Genomic DNA, 17,244 nt, shown 5'->3' with positions numbered 1-17,244 from the left:
TATTCCTTCAAATAATTCAAACTGATCGTTTTTTCACCTTGTTTAATAGATACTGACTTACTATGTTACACTCTCTTACCATTTCTGTCTCTGATGGACACTTTAACAAGCAGTACCACTGTCCCTAGCTGTGAATTTCATTAACATTATATGTTTATGAAAAACATTTCTTTTGAAAACAAAACTGTGATTTGTTTCCAAAATTTGTATTTTCCAATGTTTGTGGGAATGATCTTACTTTCAAGATATTTTCCTCCTGTTTCACAAAGCAGTCCCAATCTCAGATCATACCTATGCTATTCAACGGTCCCAAGCAAGGACTATCTTTAGAGGGAAAACCAGTGCACAAACCACAGGACTTTAGACTCACTGTCAGCTTAGATGTGGATGCGAGATTGTTCATTCCAAATTTCAAAGGGAACAAACTGGCATGTGAGTGTGCTTGAGGGAGGACAGACAGATGCTTCCTACTCGATTCAGAGCCATGGCTGAATTCACAGCTCTGATTTCACCAGGCCAGGGGCACAGTGGAGGCGTTTTCTCTGATGGCTGTTCCCTTACCTTGACGTTACCACCACCAGGTACGTGGTGGGCATTTTCCAGTGAACCAACTTTAGCCTGAGCTTTTTCTTTGAAATCCAGTTTCACACTCTCAATTTTCACACGCCCACCTCCTACAATGGAAAAGGAAATACAGATTAAGAGGCTGCAATGGTGTGGGAGAAAGTGTGACTTGAAGCATGTGGGTGCACTCACGTTACTTCCCTTTTAGTTGAGATCTAATGGTTTTGGAGAAACACAGAATAACGCTCTGCATGTTCAGTCGAATATAAAACCTTCAACATACATTTAAATTGTAAGCATGTACTGCAGCCCCACTGATTTTCATGGGATTTAAGTACATGCTTAAGTATTTTGCTGACTTCGGTGTGTATTCAATATTATGCCAAAGCAGCATCCTTTGGCATTACTTTTTAACACCGCTCTGATTCTATAACTTTATGTCTTTATATGCTTAGTTAACTACTTAAGTGTATTTTTTATTACCAAACTGTATTTACTTTTTCTTGGACTGTAAAAGAAAGTGGTATCATCCACAACTTCTCCTTTGCATAACAGGATTAGGTCTTTCCCTTTGTCCCATAACCCAGAAATTCCTACAATACCTGGCTTGTGGTGAATATTCTTGAGTGAGCCACACTTGGAAGTCACATGACTCAAGTCAATCTTCTTGGTTACAATTTGTACCTGTCAAAAGTGCACAAATGCACAAATTACAGAAATGAATAAAATAATAAAAAGCCAAGCCCTGCAGAGAAGGAGCCCAAGCCTCTACAAACCACTGGAAAAGGAGAAATGATTAGTAGAAAACAGATCACGCCACCAAGGAGGAAACACCTGGATTAATATAGCAAGCTTCCCTCACATCTAGGGAGATGACAGAGCTGGGTTAAGCTCTACTATTAGCAAAACGAAGAGGAGGATAAAGCAGATCAGCTTGTGAGTTCTTTCTAAAATGTTTCTGAGCCTCCTCCTCTCACGGTGGGTGCTCCAAAGCCCTGCACGCAGCAGGGCCCATCCCATTTGCTTCTGTTCCTGAACGTGCATCCTGGCAACCGGGATATTTTGGTGACTGTTTTTATCTCCACCATCTGTTTCATATTTTTCTGCAGCTAAATACGTTATGCATTTCCTGTCAATTCACTCTGGAGAGCCTGATGAAGGTACACATGTGCCTTCTGCAGCTGTACCTGAGCAGGTTGGTGTTCAGCCATCTGGCTCGGTGCTCACCCGAGAGCAGTGGCACTGCTCTGCTCAGCCAGGCAGTGGCACCTGCACCCCTACTCCTCCTGGTTCCACGCACGGCCGCCGGCTGCCTCGCCACGGCTGCACTGAGCCCAGCTTGGGAACAGCCACAGAGCGACACTCCTGCCTCGCTGCACTCCCAGACAGCTCCCAGAGGCGGCCCACAGCCACAGCGACTGTGCTGGCAGGCCTCAAGAAGTCGCAGCCCCTTCAGGCCAGAGCAGGAGCTGCAGGATGGCTGCAGTACCACTGGTTTGCTCACAACACCGGCAACGACTTAAGCCAGCACCGGTGGCTGTACTGAACACGTTTGGATCAGATGTGCCCACACCATCAGCTCTTCCATCTGAGGGGAGATCATTTCCAGCAGGATGGTTGTAGCCACCTTAAGCTATTCCAGTGTGCCTGCTAGAATCAAGGGCTGTCTGGTCAAATCCCGAGCAACCTCAGTTTGTTACGCTGGAATAATGCTGTGGCATGAGCACTCAGCACGCTGGCTGGTCACACCCCCTCTCTTTGTCTTATGTCTTATTTTTCTTCTTCCCCTCATAACTGAAGGGTCAGCTGAGGAAGCCCAACCTGGAGGCTGGAGTCTCACTGTGAGCTGCACTCTCTTCCTGGACATTACTTTCTTGGGCTGCTCCCATGAAAGGCACTGAACCTTTGGCTCACACTGCACTTTCACTGTCAGCACCCTTGGGAATTTAAAGATAACCCTTATTTTCTGATTTCCCCTCCCTGTCCATCTTCTGGAAATGTGTTGTGCTCTGCGGAGAAAGATCAGGAAGCCACCACTGATACCCAAGGCTCACATGACTACCAGACCAGGCTCACATGTGAAACAGCAGAGAGAAGGAAAATAGTGCTCAGAGGAAGGGAAACAGAGGGGTCTGGCTGTTGAGACCACCACAGTGGAAATGTCCGTTCAGAGGGTGTCCATACTACTTACATTTCCTCCCCCTGCAGAATGTTTGATGTTATCTCTGGAACCACACCGGGACTGAATATCGCTAAAATCGATCTTCTTGTTTAAAATCCTAACCTAAAAGGAATTGGAGGTAACTTACTATATACCACACACACACTCAATTGAGGCGCAGGACGAGGGAGCCAGGGTCATTTTGCCTCCTCCTATGACTCCGTCTGACACTTGTATTGAAACATGAGAAAGTAAACCTTGACAATCTCTATGCTTAGTATGTTCTCAGAGCATCTCTAAACACACTACGCTGCTCTTTTTCTGCCTCACAAAGTGGTGGTGAAATACAAATGGGAGAATTTTTATACTGGGAGATATGAGAGGTGGCTTTTCCCTGAAAAGTTTAAAGAACTTCTTGCTTGCCTGGACTGGGCACAGTCCTAAGACAGCCTGTCCTAGGCTCTACTGAGTTATATTCAATGTTGCTGCTCAACTGGCCATATGGAGAAGTTGGAAACCCTTGTCCCCACACTCAGCATTTGATGCAGAAACCCAAGATCCAGCCAGCTCAGCTATGGGTTTAAATCCCGAGGTATTTCCACCCTCCTTCTGCCATATAGCCATAACAGCAGCTACATTCATATAACAGACCTCAGAGTGTTCTGTGAAAGAGGATCAACAAAATTAATGAAACTGAAGTCAGAGCTCTCTACTGCTCTCCCTCTTTACCATCATCTACTAAAGGGCAATGCAGAAAACATCATCATCTGGAAACCTACAGCTGCAATCCCTGCTTCTTGATTTCTGGTGCTGGCCATAACTTTGCAGTGTTAGCAGCACTGTGCTTCTCCCCTGTGCTCTTTGTCTCTTCACGTAACAGGATTAGGTCCTTGCTTTTCCCTTGATGGTGCCATCCTCCCTTATACATGCCAGAAGCCCACATTTTTAATATGCTGCCTTAGCCACAAATGCACTGCAGGCATATGACGGTGCCTGGAGGTGAACTCTGTGAAGGGCAGGCCATGGTGTCCCATGCTTGACCCCATGGCAAAGCAGTTATCTCGCAGAACTCAGATGCCACCCATGACTGTACTTACTCCCTGGGAATGATGTGCAGTTAGATGGCAGTTACTAGTTGGCAGGGACAACTGGCTGCACACCTGAATGATACCACTTTCAGATTTATTTCTGAGCAAGGGCAGGGGTTTGTGCTCACCAGTATTAGGGGTTTTAGGTGTCTGAGAAGGTGCTTCTGGCCAAGGCTGCTCCTACCTTTTTTGCACCAGAGTGCCACCCATGCAGCATATTATTTCTCTGGCTTAAACATGAAATCTTTATTCAAATGTTACACTGGATTTTATCTTTAAGTATTAATATTCAATATGAATTTAGACTCTTTCCTGTACAGAAAGCCACAGAATTTGGGTCACTATGTCTTCATTTTGTTAAATGGCACTTGTGGAGCCTTCACTGACATACTACTTAGCACACTCCTGTTGGCTGCTGCTGTAGGTAAACCTACAGTGACCAACCACTACTGAGATAACAGAGAGGGACAGGCACACTAGAGTTCCTTACTGCAGCTTCTTCTCACCGCTCCAGGAACACAAGCAGCTGCAAAACAGCCGAAGCAGTCAGTGGGAGGAAGCAGAACCCTGTGCAGTTTCTGCTTCCTGGCTTCATGCCCCCAAACTGCCCCAGGTTCCCTGATAAATCTGAGGCAAGTCACTCCCCTCTGTGCCTCACCTCTCCAAACTAGGGAAAGACTATGTTCTCCCTTACAGGGATATTGGATTTTGCAGCTTTTGGCTCCTGCAGTGGGGATAATGGCACATTTAGATAGCAAGTTGAATCCTCTGGTGCTGAGCACCTGGAGTACAATCTTGACTAAAGCTCAGTATACTCCCAAGATGAAATGTTCAGAGGCTCACACTCTGCAGCTAATGTGAAGAACTTCTTCACAGCAAGCTCTTTGATGGGTCCCCCTCAGTACATACAACGTAACCACTAAGGATGTTAAGGTTTTTTTTAACCTAAACTTTTTAGTTTAAAGCAAAAAACTTGCTTTAACTGGTGATGGCCTGCTCAGCAATAATGGTAATGACAGCACCAGCATACCCCACAACTGGTAGGTCTCTTTCAGGAGGCAAACTGACTTCTGTCTTTCTCCCTCCCATTTGCTTAATCCATCCAAGTAAGCCAATGTACAGTGAAACATGAAAGCAAATGCCTTTGGAGTTTTATGCCTGTGCTTTCTCTCAATATATTGTTTAAAAATGTATCCCACCACTGTACAAGACAGATGTCACATCAGTTACAGAAACACACATCAGATGTGCAGTCAGATCTGGCTCCCAGAGAGCTTCAGGCCAGACACAACTGGGCAAAACAGAAAGCATTCCCAGCACTTTCTGAGCACATCTCTCTCAGCAATGGATCAGCAGCACCTCTTAGCCATGGCCACAGGGATGCATTTGCTCTGAAAATGCTGACTTAGGGTCATGACAAGACCTCAGCACTGTGGACTGGGGGCCTGTAGCTTAAAATGGAACCAAAGCAAGGTGAAAAGTTGAGAGGGTGTCTTTGATCAAGTGCCTAAAGGTTGATTTGCACCCAGGAGTCTGACAGTTTATGAGTCTCGTGGCCCACAGACCTGACTAGCAGATAATGTGAAGGACAAATCATCTCAATTATCCTCTCAGTGGGTGAAACATACCCCTGTGCAGCGGGGCAAGCAGGAGACCCATGTATCACTTATGTCCTGTGCTGAGGGCTGAAGTGAGCTGAGTGATGTGGATGTGTTGTGCTGGTCATCCGGCACAGGGGGGAACTGCATTGATCCAGGTTTTCCCTGATGATCTGTTTCTCCCTTTCCTGGAATATATCAATATTCCTGCACATATTTAAATAATGACTGCCCTCTGTAACTAAGTGTTCTACAAATGAATGGAGCCTTGCTTCCTGTAGATTAGGCTTTTAAAGTGTTTAATTCCTCAATCCTATATACTTCAGCAAGGCCTATCCCCTCTTGCCAGCAGTTATCTCCCAAGCTTTCTCCCAGGTCTGCCTGACTGGGCAAACAGAAGCTAATACACAACCAGCCAACTGTTTGTCTCTGTAGAGAAGGGCTGAGTTATCACTGCCTTTACCCCAACAACAGTGTTATGCTGAGTTTCCATTTTGTACCCAGTCAACAACTATCACTCAGTGTGGAGGGACTGCCTGTGTTTCTCACCACTGCTCCCTTGCCAGCACTGGTTCAAATTGATCATCAAGTTCCAAAGCTGCTGAGGAGGGCTGACACTGCCAGCCAGTGTGACTGCAGAAGCTTTGTTTCCTTTGAGAAATCTGACTGTAAACAGAAGAGGGAGAGTACCAGGGAGGGACAGGAACTCTTTAGGCGAAAGAAAAACTTTGGCTTGCAAACAAAGAATGTAAACTGACTGTGAATTATTTTAAGCTGGAATCTGGAGGGAAATTTGTAACTATCAGAGCTGGGAGACTCTGGAACTGCCTTCCCAAGGGAACAGAGCTACAACAAGAAAATGGGAAACTTTTATGATGGCACTTGATGAAAGGAATTACATGATGCAGCTGCTTGCAACAGAGACAACACAATCAACACCACTCACCAGGAAGGTCTCCGTGTTCTGAATGTTATGTACATCTTGTGTGAGGGTGGAGGTGTGGTAAGGATATACACACAGGCACTTCAATTTTGCTGCAAGTTAAATGACAGATCAAGCCTGCTCATGCTCTTATTCAGGAAAGGGAACATTTTAGTCTTTGGCAGAAACAGGACTGCTTTCCATTCACACTCACTAGATATCCCAACAAGATAATGTCCTGACAATAACTCTGGTTCTGACCTGCTAGTCTGAAATGGGTACATTCTCTTCTGATCTGATCCTGGTTTGCACAGGTATGCTGGACACGGCCTGGACATCAGTATTTTGATCAAGACCAAGATGAGGTTCCTCAGCACGTCATAAGTGCATGAAATTAAACCACAGTGGAAAAATAAAGTTTTACAGGCAATGCCATGTTTATTCTACAAAACCATATTGCCCGAGAGAAAACTGGCTTCTGTGTGGAGCCCTGAAAGCGTGACAGACCTTCCCCCTACTCTGTCCTCTGATGACTCCCCAGCAATGGTCCAGAACTGAAGCCCAGGGCAGACTATGTGCCAGTGTGCACCCAGTGTTGCCTCACTGACCCACACTGCTTCTAGAGAACCCCCAGCAGGACCAAGACACTGCGCTCCAAAACACCTCCTGTGCTGCCTGAACGCTGCCTGTCAGAGTTCTGGGCAATGCAGGGCATTTATGGGTAGCCTGCGAGGAAACCAAATGTTTCTCTAAATAAGGCATATCTTGCTCTGCACTCAGCAGGGTAAAATAATTAGTTTCCCATATACAGTGGCCTTGGCTGGCAATCGGAATAGCCAGGGGCTGTGGTCCAAGGGCAACATCTACACTAGACCAGACAGGATGCTTCTGGGTTAAGGTGGCTGGCCTGAGAAGAAGATGACAGGTTGGCAATACCTGTGAATCTCCCAGTTAGATATATGTCCCCTGTTAATAGAAAGTGAATTTGGAGTTCAAAGTCTCTATATACAACAGTTGGCAGTCCAAGGGCCTGCTCGAGGTCCTCCTCTGTCAGTACTGCACTACTGGGTTCACAATGAGCAGAAATTTGTAGAAACATGAGGGGAAGGCAGAGAAATGCCAGAGAGTATTTATTTCAGTTGTGCCTCACTGCTGAAGACAACATCAATGACTAAAAGCTGCTTATGCAAGAGAAAGAATTATGTTCCATTGCTGCCTAGAATCACTCAGTTCAGCTGCTTTTCACAGCGAAAGGAAAAGCCCCTAACTTATTGGAATCCAGGCAGAGAATCCATAAACAGCTTCCCTTCTATGGCATACTACATTGGTACACACCAAAACAAAGATATGTGAAGAACTAAAATTGTGATGCTGACGAAATTACAGGCTCTGAATATAATTTCCAAGAAGCTGATGATTTATGTTCTCCCTGCCTTGCAATTAGGGCCTCTGAGAAGCTCTACCACAAACACTCTGCCTAAAGCATTTAAAAATACTCTAGCTTGACTCCACTTGCTGTTTGAACATGCTGTCGAGCTGTGACACTGCAAAAAGCTCCCAGACTCCCAGCAACTTATCAAAAAGGGCAGGTTCCTTCTATTTACCACAGGAATTTGACAGAGCTGTATCCCAGGAGCTAGACATTATTTCAGTGTTTGGTCTTCTGTTAACACAAGGATTGACTGAGACAAGAATTTGTCTCGCACAGCAAGCAAGGTTAGGGTTAAAGCCTGATTAGAATCAAGAGGCAGTTCCAAGTGCTTCCAGATCTATAAGCTGCCAAGGACAGATGATACTACAGTCTTCATACTCCTGGCAGAGGCTACAGGTAGAGAAAAGGGAGGGGAAGAGTATTTAATTGGCCGAGCAAAGTCCTTGAAGAGGAAGACTGTGCCTCAGACTTTCCACACCTACAGACAGAGCTCATGGTCATGTCCAGCCTCTGCGCTCCTGGAATTTGTGGATACACACCCCAGTGAGGCTGCCAGCCTATAGGCTACTGAAATTCAAAATAAAAGGCTGTGCTGGACATAACACAGGCAAAATAATGTACTGTACAATAATGTATCATCCCTACCAATAAAGGGAGAAAAGGCCTGTAGGGAAACACTGAAAGGTTTTGCATAATTATGCTGAGAAGTACAAAGTGAAATGACCATTTTCCATGCCAAAGAGTTTAGAGTCAATAAACAATCTCAGTCCTCACTAAGGCTGGGGAGCTGATAAAAAGAATGGTAAAAATCACTGAAGAAGATTCCCGCACACTAAATAAAAGAAGATCCTGGGAGTGCAATTAATTCAGCTAAAACAGAGGATCCTTGGTTTAGTATTCCCTTCAACAAAAAATAAACAAACAAACAAACAAACAACAGATTTTGCTAAACTACAGAGTTTGATACTTCAATTTTAGACACAACAGTCCCTACTCATGGAAAGAGTACTAATAGCTTCAAATATCAACTGCTGAGCATTAGGTAGCACAGCTTTCAAATCAGTTTCCTTATCTTTGAGAAGGGATGGGTTTTGAGTCACTATGTCTGGCATTTCTTTACTTCAGACTAATGGAGACAATTAGGTTGTTCAGTTCAAGTTCAAAAATATCTTCCAATCATCCTTCATGCAGGCTGGCTTTCCTAACGCTCAGCAGATATGTCCCTTAGCATCTCTTCTTATTGTTCAAATCCAGATTTCCAATATAAAACCCAAGGTTTCTATCCTTTTCTTTCCTGCCCTTTCCCATCTAACAAAACAAACTTCTTCTCACCTTTCTATGCAAGACAGAACACTATTATATGATGAAACAGCTCTGATCCAGATTACACTATGTCTGAACATTTTTCCCAAAAGAACAACCTTCCTCATTTTATTTCTCAAATCTAGACTAGTTAGAGCTCAGCTGAAACGCCTCCTTTGCTGAGCTTGCTGCTGGGATGACTCAGACTTTCCCAGGAATTTACATCCTGGTAATCTCCATTTACTCTAGGAAAAAAATACAGCTTCTCCCCTTGTTATTAATGAGAGAACAATGATCCATGGTACGTCACAGCTGAGATTTGACTCTTCTAAATTGAGCCAGCTAAGAGTGGAAACTGGTTGCTTAGGATGCCAAATGCAGTTGGTGGAAAGATACTGAATTGTCCAGGAAGTGGTACCTTCAGTTCTAGCTGGACAGACTGAACACACCTCATCTGACCAGCAGCAATCACGGCACTGCTCCAAACTGCTTTCAGAAGAGGGAGAAGTTTCAGCTTGCGGCTCCTGCAGTCAGTGGAAGTTTTGTTAGTGACCAGAGCTCTACAAGACTGCTTGTGACCCTCCTGATTGTGGTCCACAGTTTCCCCTCAAGGGCATGATGCATGTTTTTACAGATGGTTGAGGCAGAGCAGTGATGTTACTCTGCAACAGCCACAGAGAAACTCAATATCAGATCTGAAACTTCCTAAAGCCTGGCAGCGATTGCTTCATTTTTCTATAATATGAGTCAGGAAGAAGATCTAAGTTTTTATCCAGAATAATTCAAGGCTTAATTATACAGACTGTACTCAGGCAAACCCTCCATTAAATGAGTGCAGTCTGAACACAGGAGCTCCAAGATGTTATTGCTGTCCAATATGGAATTATCAGCCAAAATTCTAAATTTTGAAAACTTGAAAATTAAGGTTATAAGCTGCGACAGAGTTTTGAAGGTGTACTTGAAACTCCTAACTTCTCTTGGCATTTGTAGATCTGCAATTAACAAGATATGAATCAGTTTCTAATTTTCAGTCCAGAATAAATTCCTTCAAATGTCTTGCAAATCCCCAAAACTGGGAATGTGCAAAGGAAAAAAAACCCCAGACTGACAGAGATAAATTTATTTTACAGTTTTGAATTGTTGACTTGACAAATGCACAAACTTATTCCAGTAAGTGCAGCCAACAGTGTGGAAACAATTTCCCCCCAGTCTCTCACTAGCTACATACCATAACAACAGCCATGTTACATATTGTCCACACCTCTCTGTACAGCTGCCTCCTGTGCCTCTGGTTGGGGAAGGCACCAAGCTTGGCCCTCTCAGGGACATTCTCTTAACTTGGGCCAAAATGGTTTTGGCTCAACTATGCCTCAAATCACAATGGACTGGAAAAATACCACATGATTGTGCCAGAAGGAGATTGGAGAAGGAACCCAGCAACAGCTGAGACTGCACTTTTTGCTATGCCTTATTCTCCGCCACCTTTCAGAACACTCTTCACCAGCCAGTGCACCAAGAGTATGCAACCCAGATGCTCAGATTAATTTTTGGGCAGTCATCAGTGATCATAACTTGGTGCAAAGACACACGAAACGGGAGGAGGAGCATTTATAAGATGCCACCTCAAGGGGAAATTACTGAGTTCTGAGTTGCATTTCTCCAGGACATGCTCAGTTCTGGTGCCCCAAACAGACCTGTCTGTCCCTGCACTGACTCTGCATCCTGGCAGGCTGTTGCTGAGGCAGGGAACACCAAGAAGTCTACTGTTCTCTGCAGACTGGGTTGTAAATTGTGGTGATGGGGGTGTGTGGGGGTTTGGGGGGGGGGGAAACTCTCCTGCCATCCAAACTGATTTTGAAGCTAACAAAAAATTCTGCAAAGACTACAACAGATACCCATCCAAACCTCACCCTCTGCCCAGCTCCAAGATATCTTCCCTGTGCCAGTCTGTTTTATCATCTTATGGAGATGCCTGTTCTCCTTCCCAGAATTCTCGTGGCTTCTGAAAAGGGTCTACTGAATAGGGTCTAATGAACAGTGTTTGGTAGTTGTTCAAACTTTTTGACCCATGACTAATTGCACTTTGTTCTCTATAGTTCAGAGAAGATGGTGAAGTTCTTAATCTTCCTAAAAACCTTCAGGGAACACTTAATTCTTCAATATGGCTTAGGTGTTTAATTTTTCTGTGTCTCATCTTACTTCTTAAAAAGTTCCTGGCCATCACTGTAGCTAGTGATATTTTAAAGGTAACACATGACATTATACTCTGTACAGCTCCATTCACTTCGATAAAGCTCTGCTACTTCTCATCCACTGAAGCTCTTGCCCATGGCTAAGATTTTACATATGTATTTTATGAGTAAATTAAAACAAATCTAGGTTGGCTTTATCTTCAGTTGATGGCCTATGATGCTTTATAAATACTTGTCAATAATGAAAAGACTCTATTAGTGGACTTCTGTATTCCAATATGGTTCAAACCCCATTCATAGACAGAATTTCAAGAAGACAAAAATATCTGAACCAAAAAAATGAACCCCAACCAGTCCTGACATCTGAAATGGATTTCCAGCCCCTTCCCCCATGCTTCCCTTGGGCTGTCTGAGAAATAACAGATGCAAATGGGTTACTTTTGAAAGCACTGCATTTCCTCCACAGCTGATGCAGTGTGAAAATCCATCTGAAGCCCAGCAGACATACCCATGAGCAAGTCACCTCTGAGCTCTGCCAAGAACGATACATTTCACCATACTCTACTGTGAAGAGAAAACCAGACAACCACCTACTGACTGCATCCCAGAGCAGAGCAGCCCTCATTTCTCCAGACTGCAGAATACCAATTAAACACATCTCAAGCCATCTATTCCTAGTAGGAGCTTAATGCAGTGCAGAGTTAGCTTGCTTCTTCCCCTAGAAGCATGTGCTTCATACTACCAACTCCCCCCACCCCTGTCAGGTGGAACAATTGCTCACCTTTTGTTTCTGTGGCTGACAAGTCAGAGCTGAAGTAAAATCAGTCTGTCTAACGAGCTTTTGATGAAATTCAAGGCTGAAGAAGAACTGGAGTTCTTGATTTATTTAGCATTCAAACATCCCCTGCTTCTTCAGTTCTGCACCTCAGCCTCTGGCGGTTTCAGAGTGCAGCTTTCTCTAGGACAGCTCAAAGTTAAGAAAAGCCCTTGTGCCAGGTTCAGATATGCCTCTGGTAAAAGGATAGTCTGTCTCCAAATGACACTTCTGGGCTGCATATCTGTATTTCTTTAGTGATTTGCATGTCATGTTTATGTACTTAACTTGTCCAGATATATGCTGGCTTTTTGTCTGCTTGTTTTTCCTGTGGTTGTTGCTATCAGCAATTCCAGTCCAGGTTATAAAGCAGCTTTTTGTTTGTTTCATGTATCAACACTAAAAGCAGATAGCCAAGAACAGCTCGTTTCAGCCAGGGCAATATTTGCTACCAGACATTAAAGAAGCAGACACAAGGAAATGAAATTAGCTTTCATGTGTTCCTCTCACAGATCCTATAAAATTCAACTGCAGAAACCAGAGAAGAATTATCCTAAAACCTCTTGTCTAGACTGAGCAACTATGGCATAAATGAGACATAAAGGAAAAACTCAGTGGGTCTCTCTCTGCCTAACCCACAGGTCAGTGGCCACTGTGCAATTCTTTAGAACTGCTAAGGAAATGTAGCTGTGTAGGCATGGTGTGAACAAAGAAATACAATCTGCTGTGGCTCCCTGGTCTTGTACAGTTGTTATGGCCCAGAGAGAGTACCAGGGAGGAGGAGGACAGACTACTGTGGCACTGTTTTTGGCCCCATGTCCAGCAGCTGGGCCTGTTATCAGGAATGCTAATCCAGAAGCTCAGTCTGCACTTGTGTTCCTGAAGCCCCTGCACTGTGACCATCTGCTACACAATATGTCAAACAGGAGAGGAGCTCCCATACAAAAATAATTACTCCGACACCTGTCAAAATACAGGCAGAACCACCTTTGTTGAGGCATTATCTTCTTGATTTTATGAGTAACTGGCTACTGTCCAAATCCTGGAAAGCACTGAATGTGTTAATTTACCATGAAAACAGGATGAACACCTAAGAGATACCTTACTGTTTAAAAGATAAGCCTGTTCTTCTCTGCAAGACCTGCAGCAGGCATAGAGCTGCAATGTTAACTTTTATCCAATTTATTATTTTTTTTGAGATAGCATTAGGCAAACCTCACTGTTCTCTAAGTTCCACTATGAATTCCCAAACTCATGCACAAATATAAGGATCTGATCTGGAAACACTGTCCAACCCAGCTTCTGGAATGTCTTGTTTTCAGGACAGCTGAATGGGGAGCATGTTATTCACCCTGATGTCCTGTCCCTGGAGGAGCCTGAGAAGTGAACTTTTCATACAGCACTCACATTGCCACTGCTCTCACTCAGCAATCCTAGAGAAGTAAAAGGGAGCTGAGGGCTCTGGGTGTTCTTGTCATAGGGTTCTGCCCAGAATCAATATGAAATACACAGGTATTCCTTACAAAAAATACATCAACACACACACAAGACTAAGTTGCCCATATTTTTAGCATAAATGTTGGTAAGCTATAGTCTTTTTCCTCATTCAGCCTCTTTGTTTCTAAAGAAATCAGGATTTCTTTCAGGTTATATATTTGGGTTTAGAAATCTTTAAAAATTAATAGAGTGCATTTCTTCATCCTGTAGGCCAGGGTAATAGTCCTTCCAAATAGAAAGACAAATTGCTTGGACATGATTTTGGCTTTTAATGCCATCTGTGTTAGCATTTCTGCATTGCCCAAAAATGAGGGAAGACCATTCCAGCTCTGGCTATAGCTCTGCTTGGCAGGGCATCAAGCACAGACTCTTCAGAAGAAGGTATAAGCATCATACCTCAGGAAGATTTATGGTGCTCCCTCTCTGATCTTCCCTCAGTCTCCAAAAGCTTCTGGTTAGTTAAAAGCCTGTATCTTTACTGCCCTTTCCAAAGTTTGGCAAGTTCTGTCTGTAGTAACGGGATTTCAGCAAGGCCAGGTTTGAGGTCCTGCTCCAGGGTCGGGGTAATCCCAAGCACAAATACAGGCTGGGCAGAGAATGGATTGAGTCCCTGCCAACAAGGATTTGGGGGTGCTGGTGGATGAGAGCTGGACATGCCCTGGCTGTGTGCATGCACGGCCCAGAAACCAGCTGTGTCATGGGCTGCATCAAAAGAGTGACCCACAGGTCGAGAGAGGAAACTCCGCCCCCCTACTCTGCTCTTGTGAGACCCCACCTACAGTGCTGCATCCAGCTCTCTTCCCAGCACAGGAAGGACATGGACCTGTTGAAATGAGTACAGAGGAGAGCCATGAAGATGCTCCAAGAGCATCCCTGCTGCAAAGACAGGATGAGAGATCTGGGGTTGTTCAGCCTGGAGAACAATCTGGAGAAAAGAAGGCTCCAGGGAGGCCTTTGAGCCCCTTCGACTGCCTTAAGGGGCAACAAAAGAGCTGGAGAGGGAGTTTGGACAAGGGTATGGAGTGATAAGACAAGGGGGAATGGCTTCAAAATGACAGAGGGCAGGATTAGATTGGATATTAGGAAGAAACTCTTGATAGTAAGGGTGGTGAGGCACTGGCACAGGCTACCCAGAGAAGTGGTGGATGCCCAATTCCTTGAGTGTTCAAGGCCACATGGGAGGGGGTTGGAACTAGATGATCTTTAAAGTCACCTTCAACCCAAACCATTCTGAGATCCTTGGATTTTGCCACCACACACATGTTCAGTCTTTAGCTGAAAGCAATCCTCAGGACAATGTGCTTCACTGCATGACTGCAAGGTATGAAATTACCTCTTTTATTCAGCTTTAATCACATCAAGATGTCACAGAAGTCTTGTTCTTTCAGAAGGTGAGAATAGAAAATCCTGATCTGCCTTATTACACATTCTTATGTGTACACTTTTCTAATGAACACCCTCTAGTTTATACAGTTTAAACCCTATTCCTGCTTATTCAAACCCTGCAGCAAGAAGAACAGTTAAGTCTGCCTCCTTCCACCATCTTTAACTCGGGGTGGATTTACCAGGTTGGAGGCTGCAACCCTCCTTAACTTCAACGCAATGCACATGTCATATAAAATGGCACAGTAAAGGGCAATGGTGCTCTGTGATCCTGCTAACATCTATTTGGGTTGGTTTTCAACTCGCTTAAATTAAACCAAGTCTCTTTTATTTGCTGGTACTGATGAAGACTAAGTAAGCAGCAACTGCAGACTCAGGCTGAAACGTATCTATGGCATGGAGTGCAAACTCTTGTTTGAATTTTTTTCAGCTGATCTCAATGAGGCACTGTTAGTTTTCAGGTCACAAAATGCTTTCTGAAGATTTCCCTTGTCCGTGCCATTTAACATTATCTAAACAATCAAGACATATGGAGAATAGAAGTAGTTTTGCAAGGTGACTCAAAAGGGCTTCTATCCCATACCTATCCCAGAGTTGTACACATAAGATTAACCGCACATGGATGAACATAATGAGTGGAATCCGTACCTGCCCTCCTTTAGGCTGGTATTTGATATTATCCGTTGATCCAATTTTGGACCTGACATTCTTGAGGTCAGGTAGAGGCTGGTTAATAACTCGTAGCTGCTTTGGAGTGGCTGGAGATTTAGGAGGAGTGCGAATAATGGCAACTTTTTTCTCAGTAGGTACCAGTATTGCAGATTTGGGGGTCCCAGGAGTGTGGGGGGTTCTGGAGTAGCTGGGTGTCCCTGGGGTGCCTGGGGTACGGGAGGCATAGCTTGGTGGTGTCCCTGGAGTGATGGCAGTGGAGCCAGGAGTAGTGGGGGTAGAAGTTCCACTTTTTCCTGTTCTGCTACGAATTGGCTCTGATCCTACATGGAAGAAAGAAAAACAGCATTATGGGCACAGAAATACATCTCTTCTTCCCTTTGTACTCCCAAGACCATTCCTGTGTGCCAAGCAAGAACAGCAGCCTGGATGTCTGTCTCTGTGTCTTTGCTAATCAACCTGCCAGGAGTTACCCTTGAGAGGTTGAGCCATTGCCCACACACAGGGACTGAGCTCTCCATTCTGTAACATAGCTGCTTCCCACAACACCTATGCTTCCTGCAAAGCTTGCTAAATAAGGCACAACATCACACTTATTTCCAGTTTGGGGAAAGGATGAGAAGCACCTTTGGGACTTGATCCGATCAACAACCTAACTAGCCAGTGAGAACGCTGTTACCAATTTCAGTGTGTTTGGGCATTAAAAGAGAAAGTGGGAAAAATTCTGATGGTATTCCTGAAACTAAAGGCTCTGAGTGCCTGGCTGCTGCTGGTCACATGCCACTGCTGGTAATCTGCAGCTGAACCCTGGGTGGGCATTCAGCTGTGCAGAAGCCATGGCTCTGCTGTGTGGATAGGCAGATGTCTTCATATTCAATCGCTGGTTTTCATTAGTGCAGTGAAAGAAAGCCATTACAGGAGGCAACCTTTATAAAATTACATTCTAGATACATCTGCATGCAAGTCAAAAAACCCCAAACAACTATATCATTTTGTAGCAGCTTTCGTTCAGTGCTTATGGCATTGCCAGTCCTTTTCACTGAGTAGAAGGATCACTTCATTTGTGCTTTCTGCAGCCAGCTCTGCTCCTAACTCTCAAATATAAATAAACAGAAGATGAGATATCTCCATATGCTGCTTAAAGTAAAGCTTCGCTGAGAATACTGAGGGAGAGAAAGACCAAAGCAACCCCCCAAGCCTGGGAACCTCAATGCCAAATGGGAGCATGTTATGTTTCACCTGAAGATGTTCAGGAATTATACATCCACTGAGCCTCTCTAAAGCATCCAGTGGGACTAAGCAAACTCTTATTTAAAGTATTTTCTTATTGTTCTGTTTATGCTATGATGGTGGCCCAAACCTAACGCACAGCTGCCCCTGGGGTCTGGGGACACTCTTTGCTCTACACTATTCTTTAGATACACTGAACATACTCCCCTCACCTTCAGTTTCCCTGAACACTTTTTCCTTTCCAAACCAACGCTAAAGCCTCTCACTATACCAACTGAGACAGACAGGGAATTATTTTTTCCCCCACTTCCTTGCAGCTTTGGTATATTTATTTTTCTTTCCTCAGCCCTTTACTACATTGGCAAACACTCAATGGCCCCTCACTCTTAGTC

At 44.3% G+C, this 17,244-nt stretch overlaps 1 protein-coding gene across 32 annotated transcripts in view; it reads right to left on the bottom strand.

Annotated features, from left to right (window-relative positions):
• The window catches only part of MAP2 (microtubule associated protein 2), a 222,979-nt gene that overhangs the window by 4,266 nt on the left and 201,469 nt on the right, over nt 1-17,244 (bottom strand). For 27 of the 32 annotated variants that reach the window (XM_027677935.1, XM_027677941.1, XM_027677937.1 and 24 more), the window contains 4 exons: nt 15,602-15,945; nt 2,756-2,848; nt 1,167-1,248; nt 562-674 (listed from right to left, as the gene is read on the bottom strand). In XM_027677935.1, coding sequence (XP_027533736.1) covers nt 562-674; nt 1,167-1,248; nt 2,756-2,848; nt 15,602-15,945 — 632 coding nt within the window. The remainder of the gene's footprint in view (nt 1-561; nt 675-1,166; nt 1,249-2,755; nt 2,849-15,601; nt 15,946-17,244) is intronic. The other 5 variants (XM_027677950.1, XM_027677957.1, XM_027677967.1 and 2 more) reach the window with 1 other exon arrangement.

The sequence above is a fragment of the Neopelma chrysocephalum genome, unplaced genomic scaffold (genome assembly GCF_003984885.1).
Source record: "Neopelma chrysocephalum unplaced genomic scaffold, ASM398488v2 Primary Assembly neopelma1_44, whole genome shotgun sequence".
Taxonomy (NCBI): Eukaryota; Metazoa; Chordata; class Aves; order Passeriformes; family Pipridae; genus Neopelma; species Neopelma chrysocephalum.
Note: the sequence above shows the minus strand (reverse complement) of the source record. Positions and strands in the feature narration are given on the sequence as shown.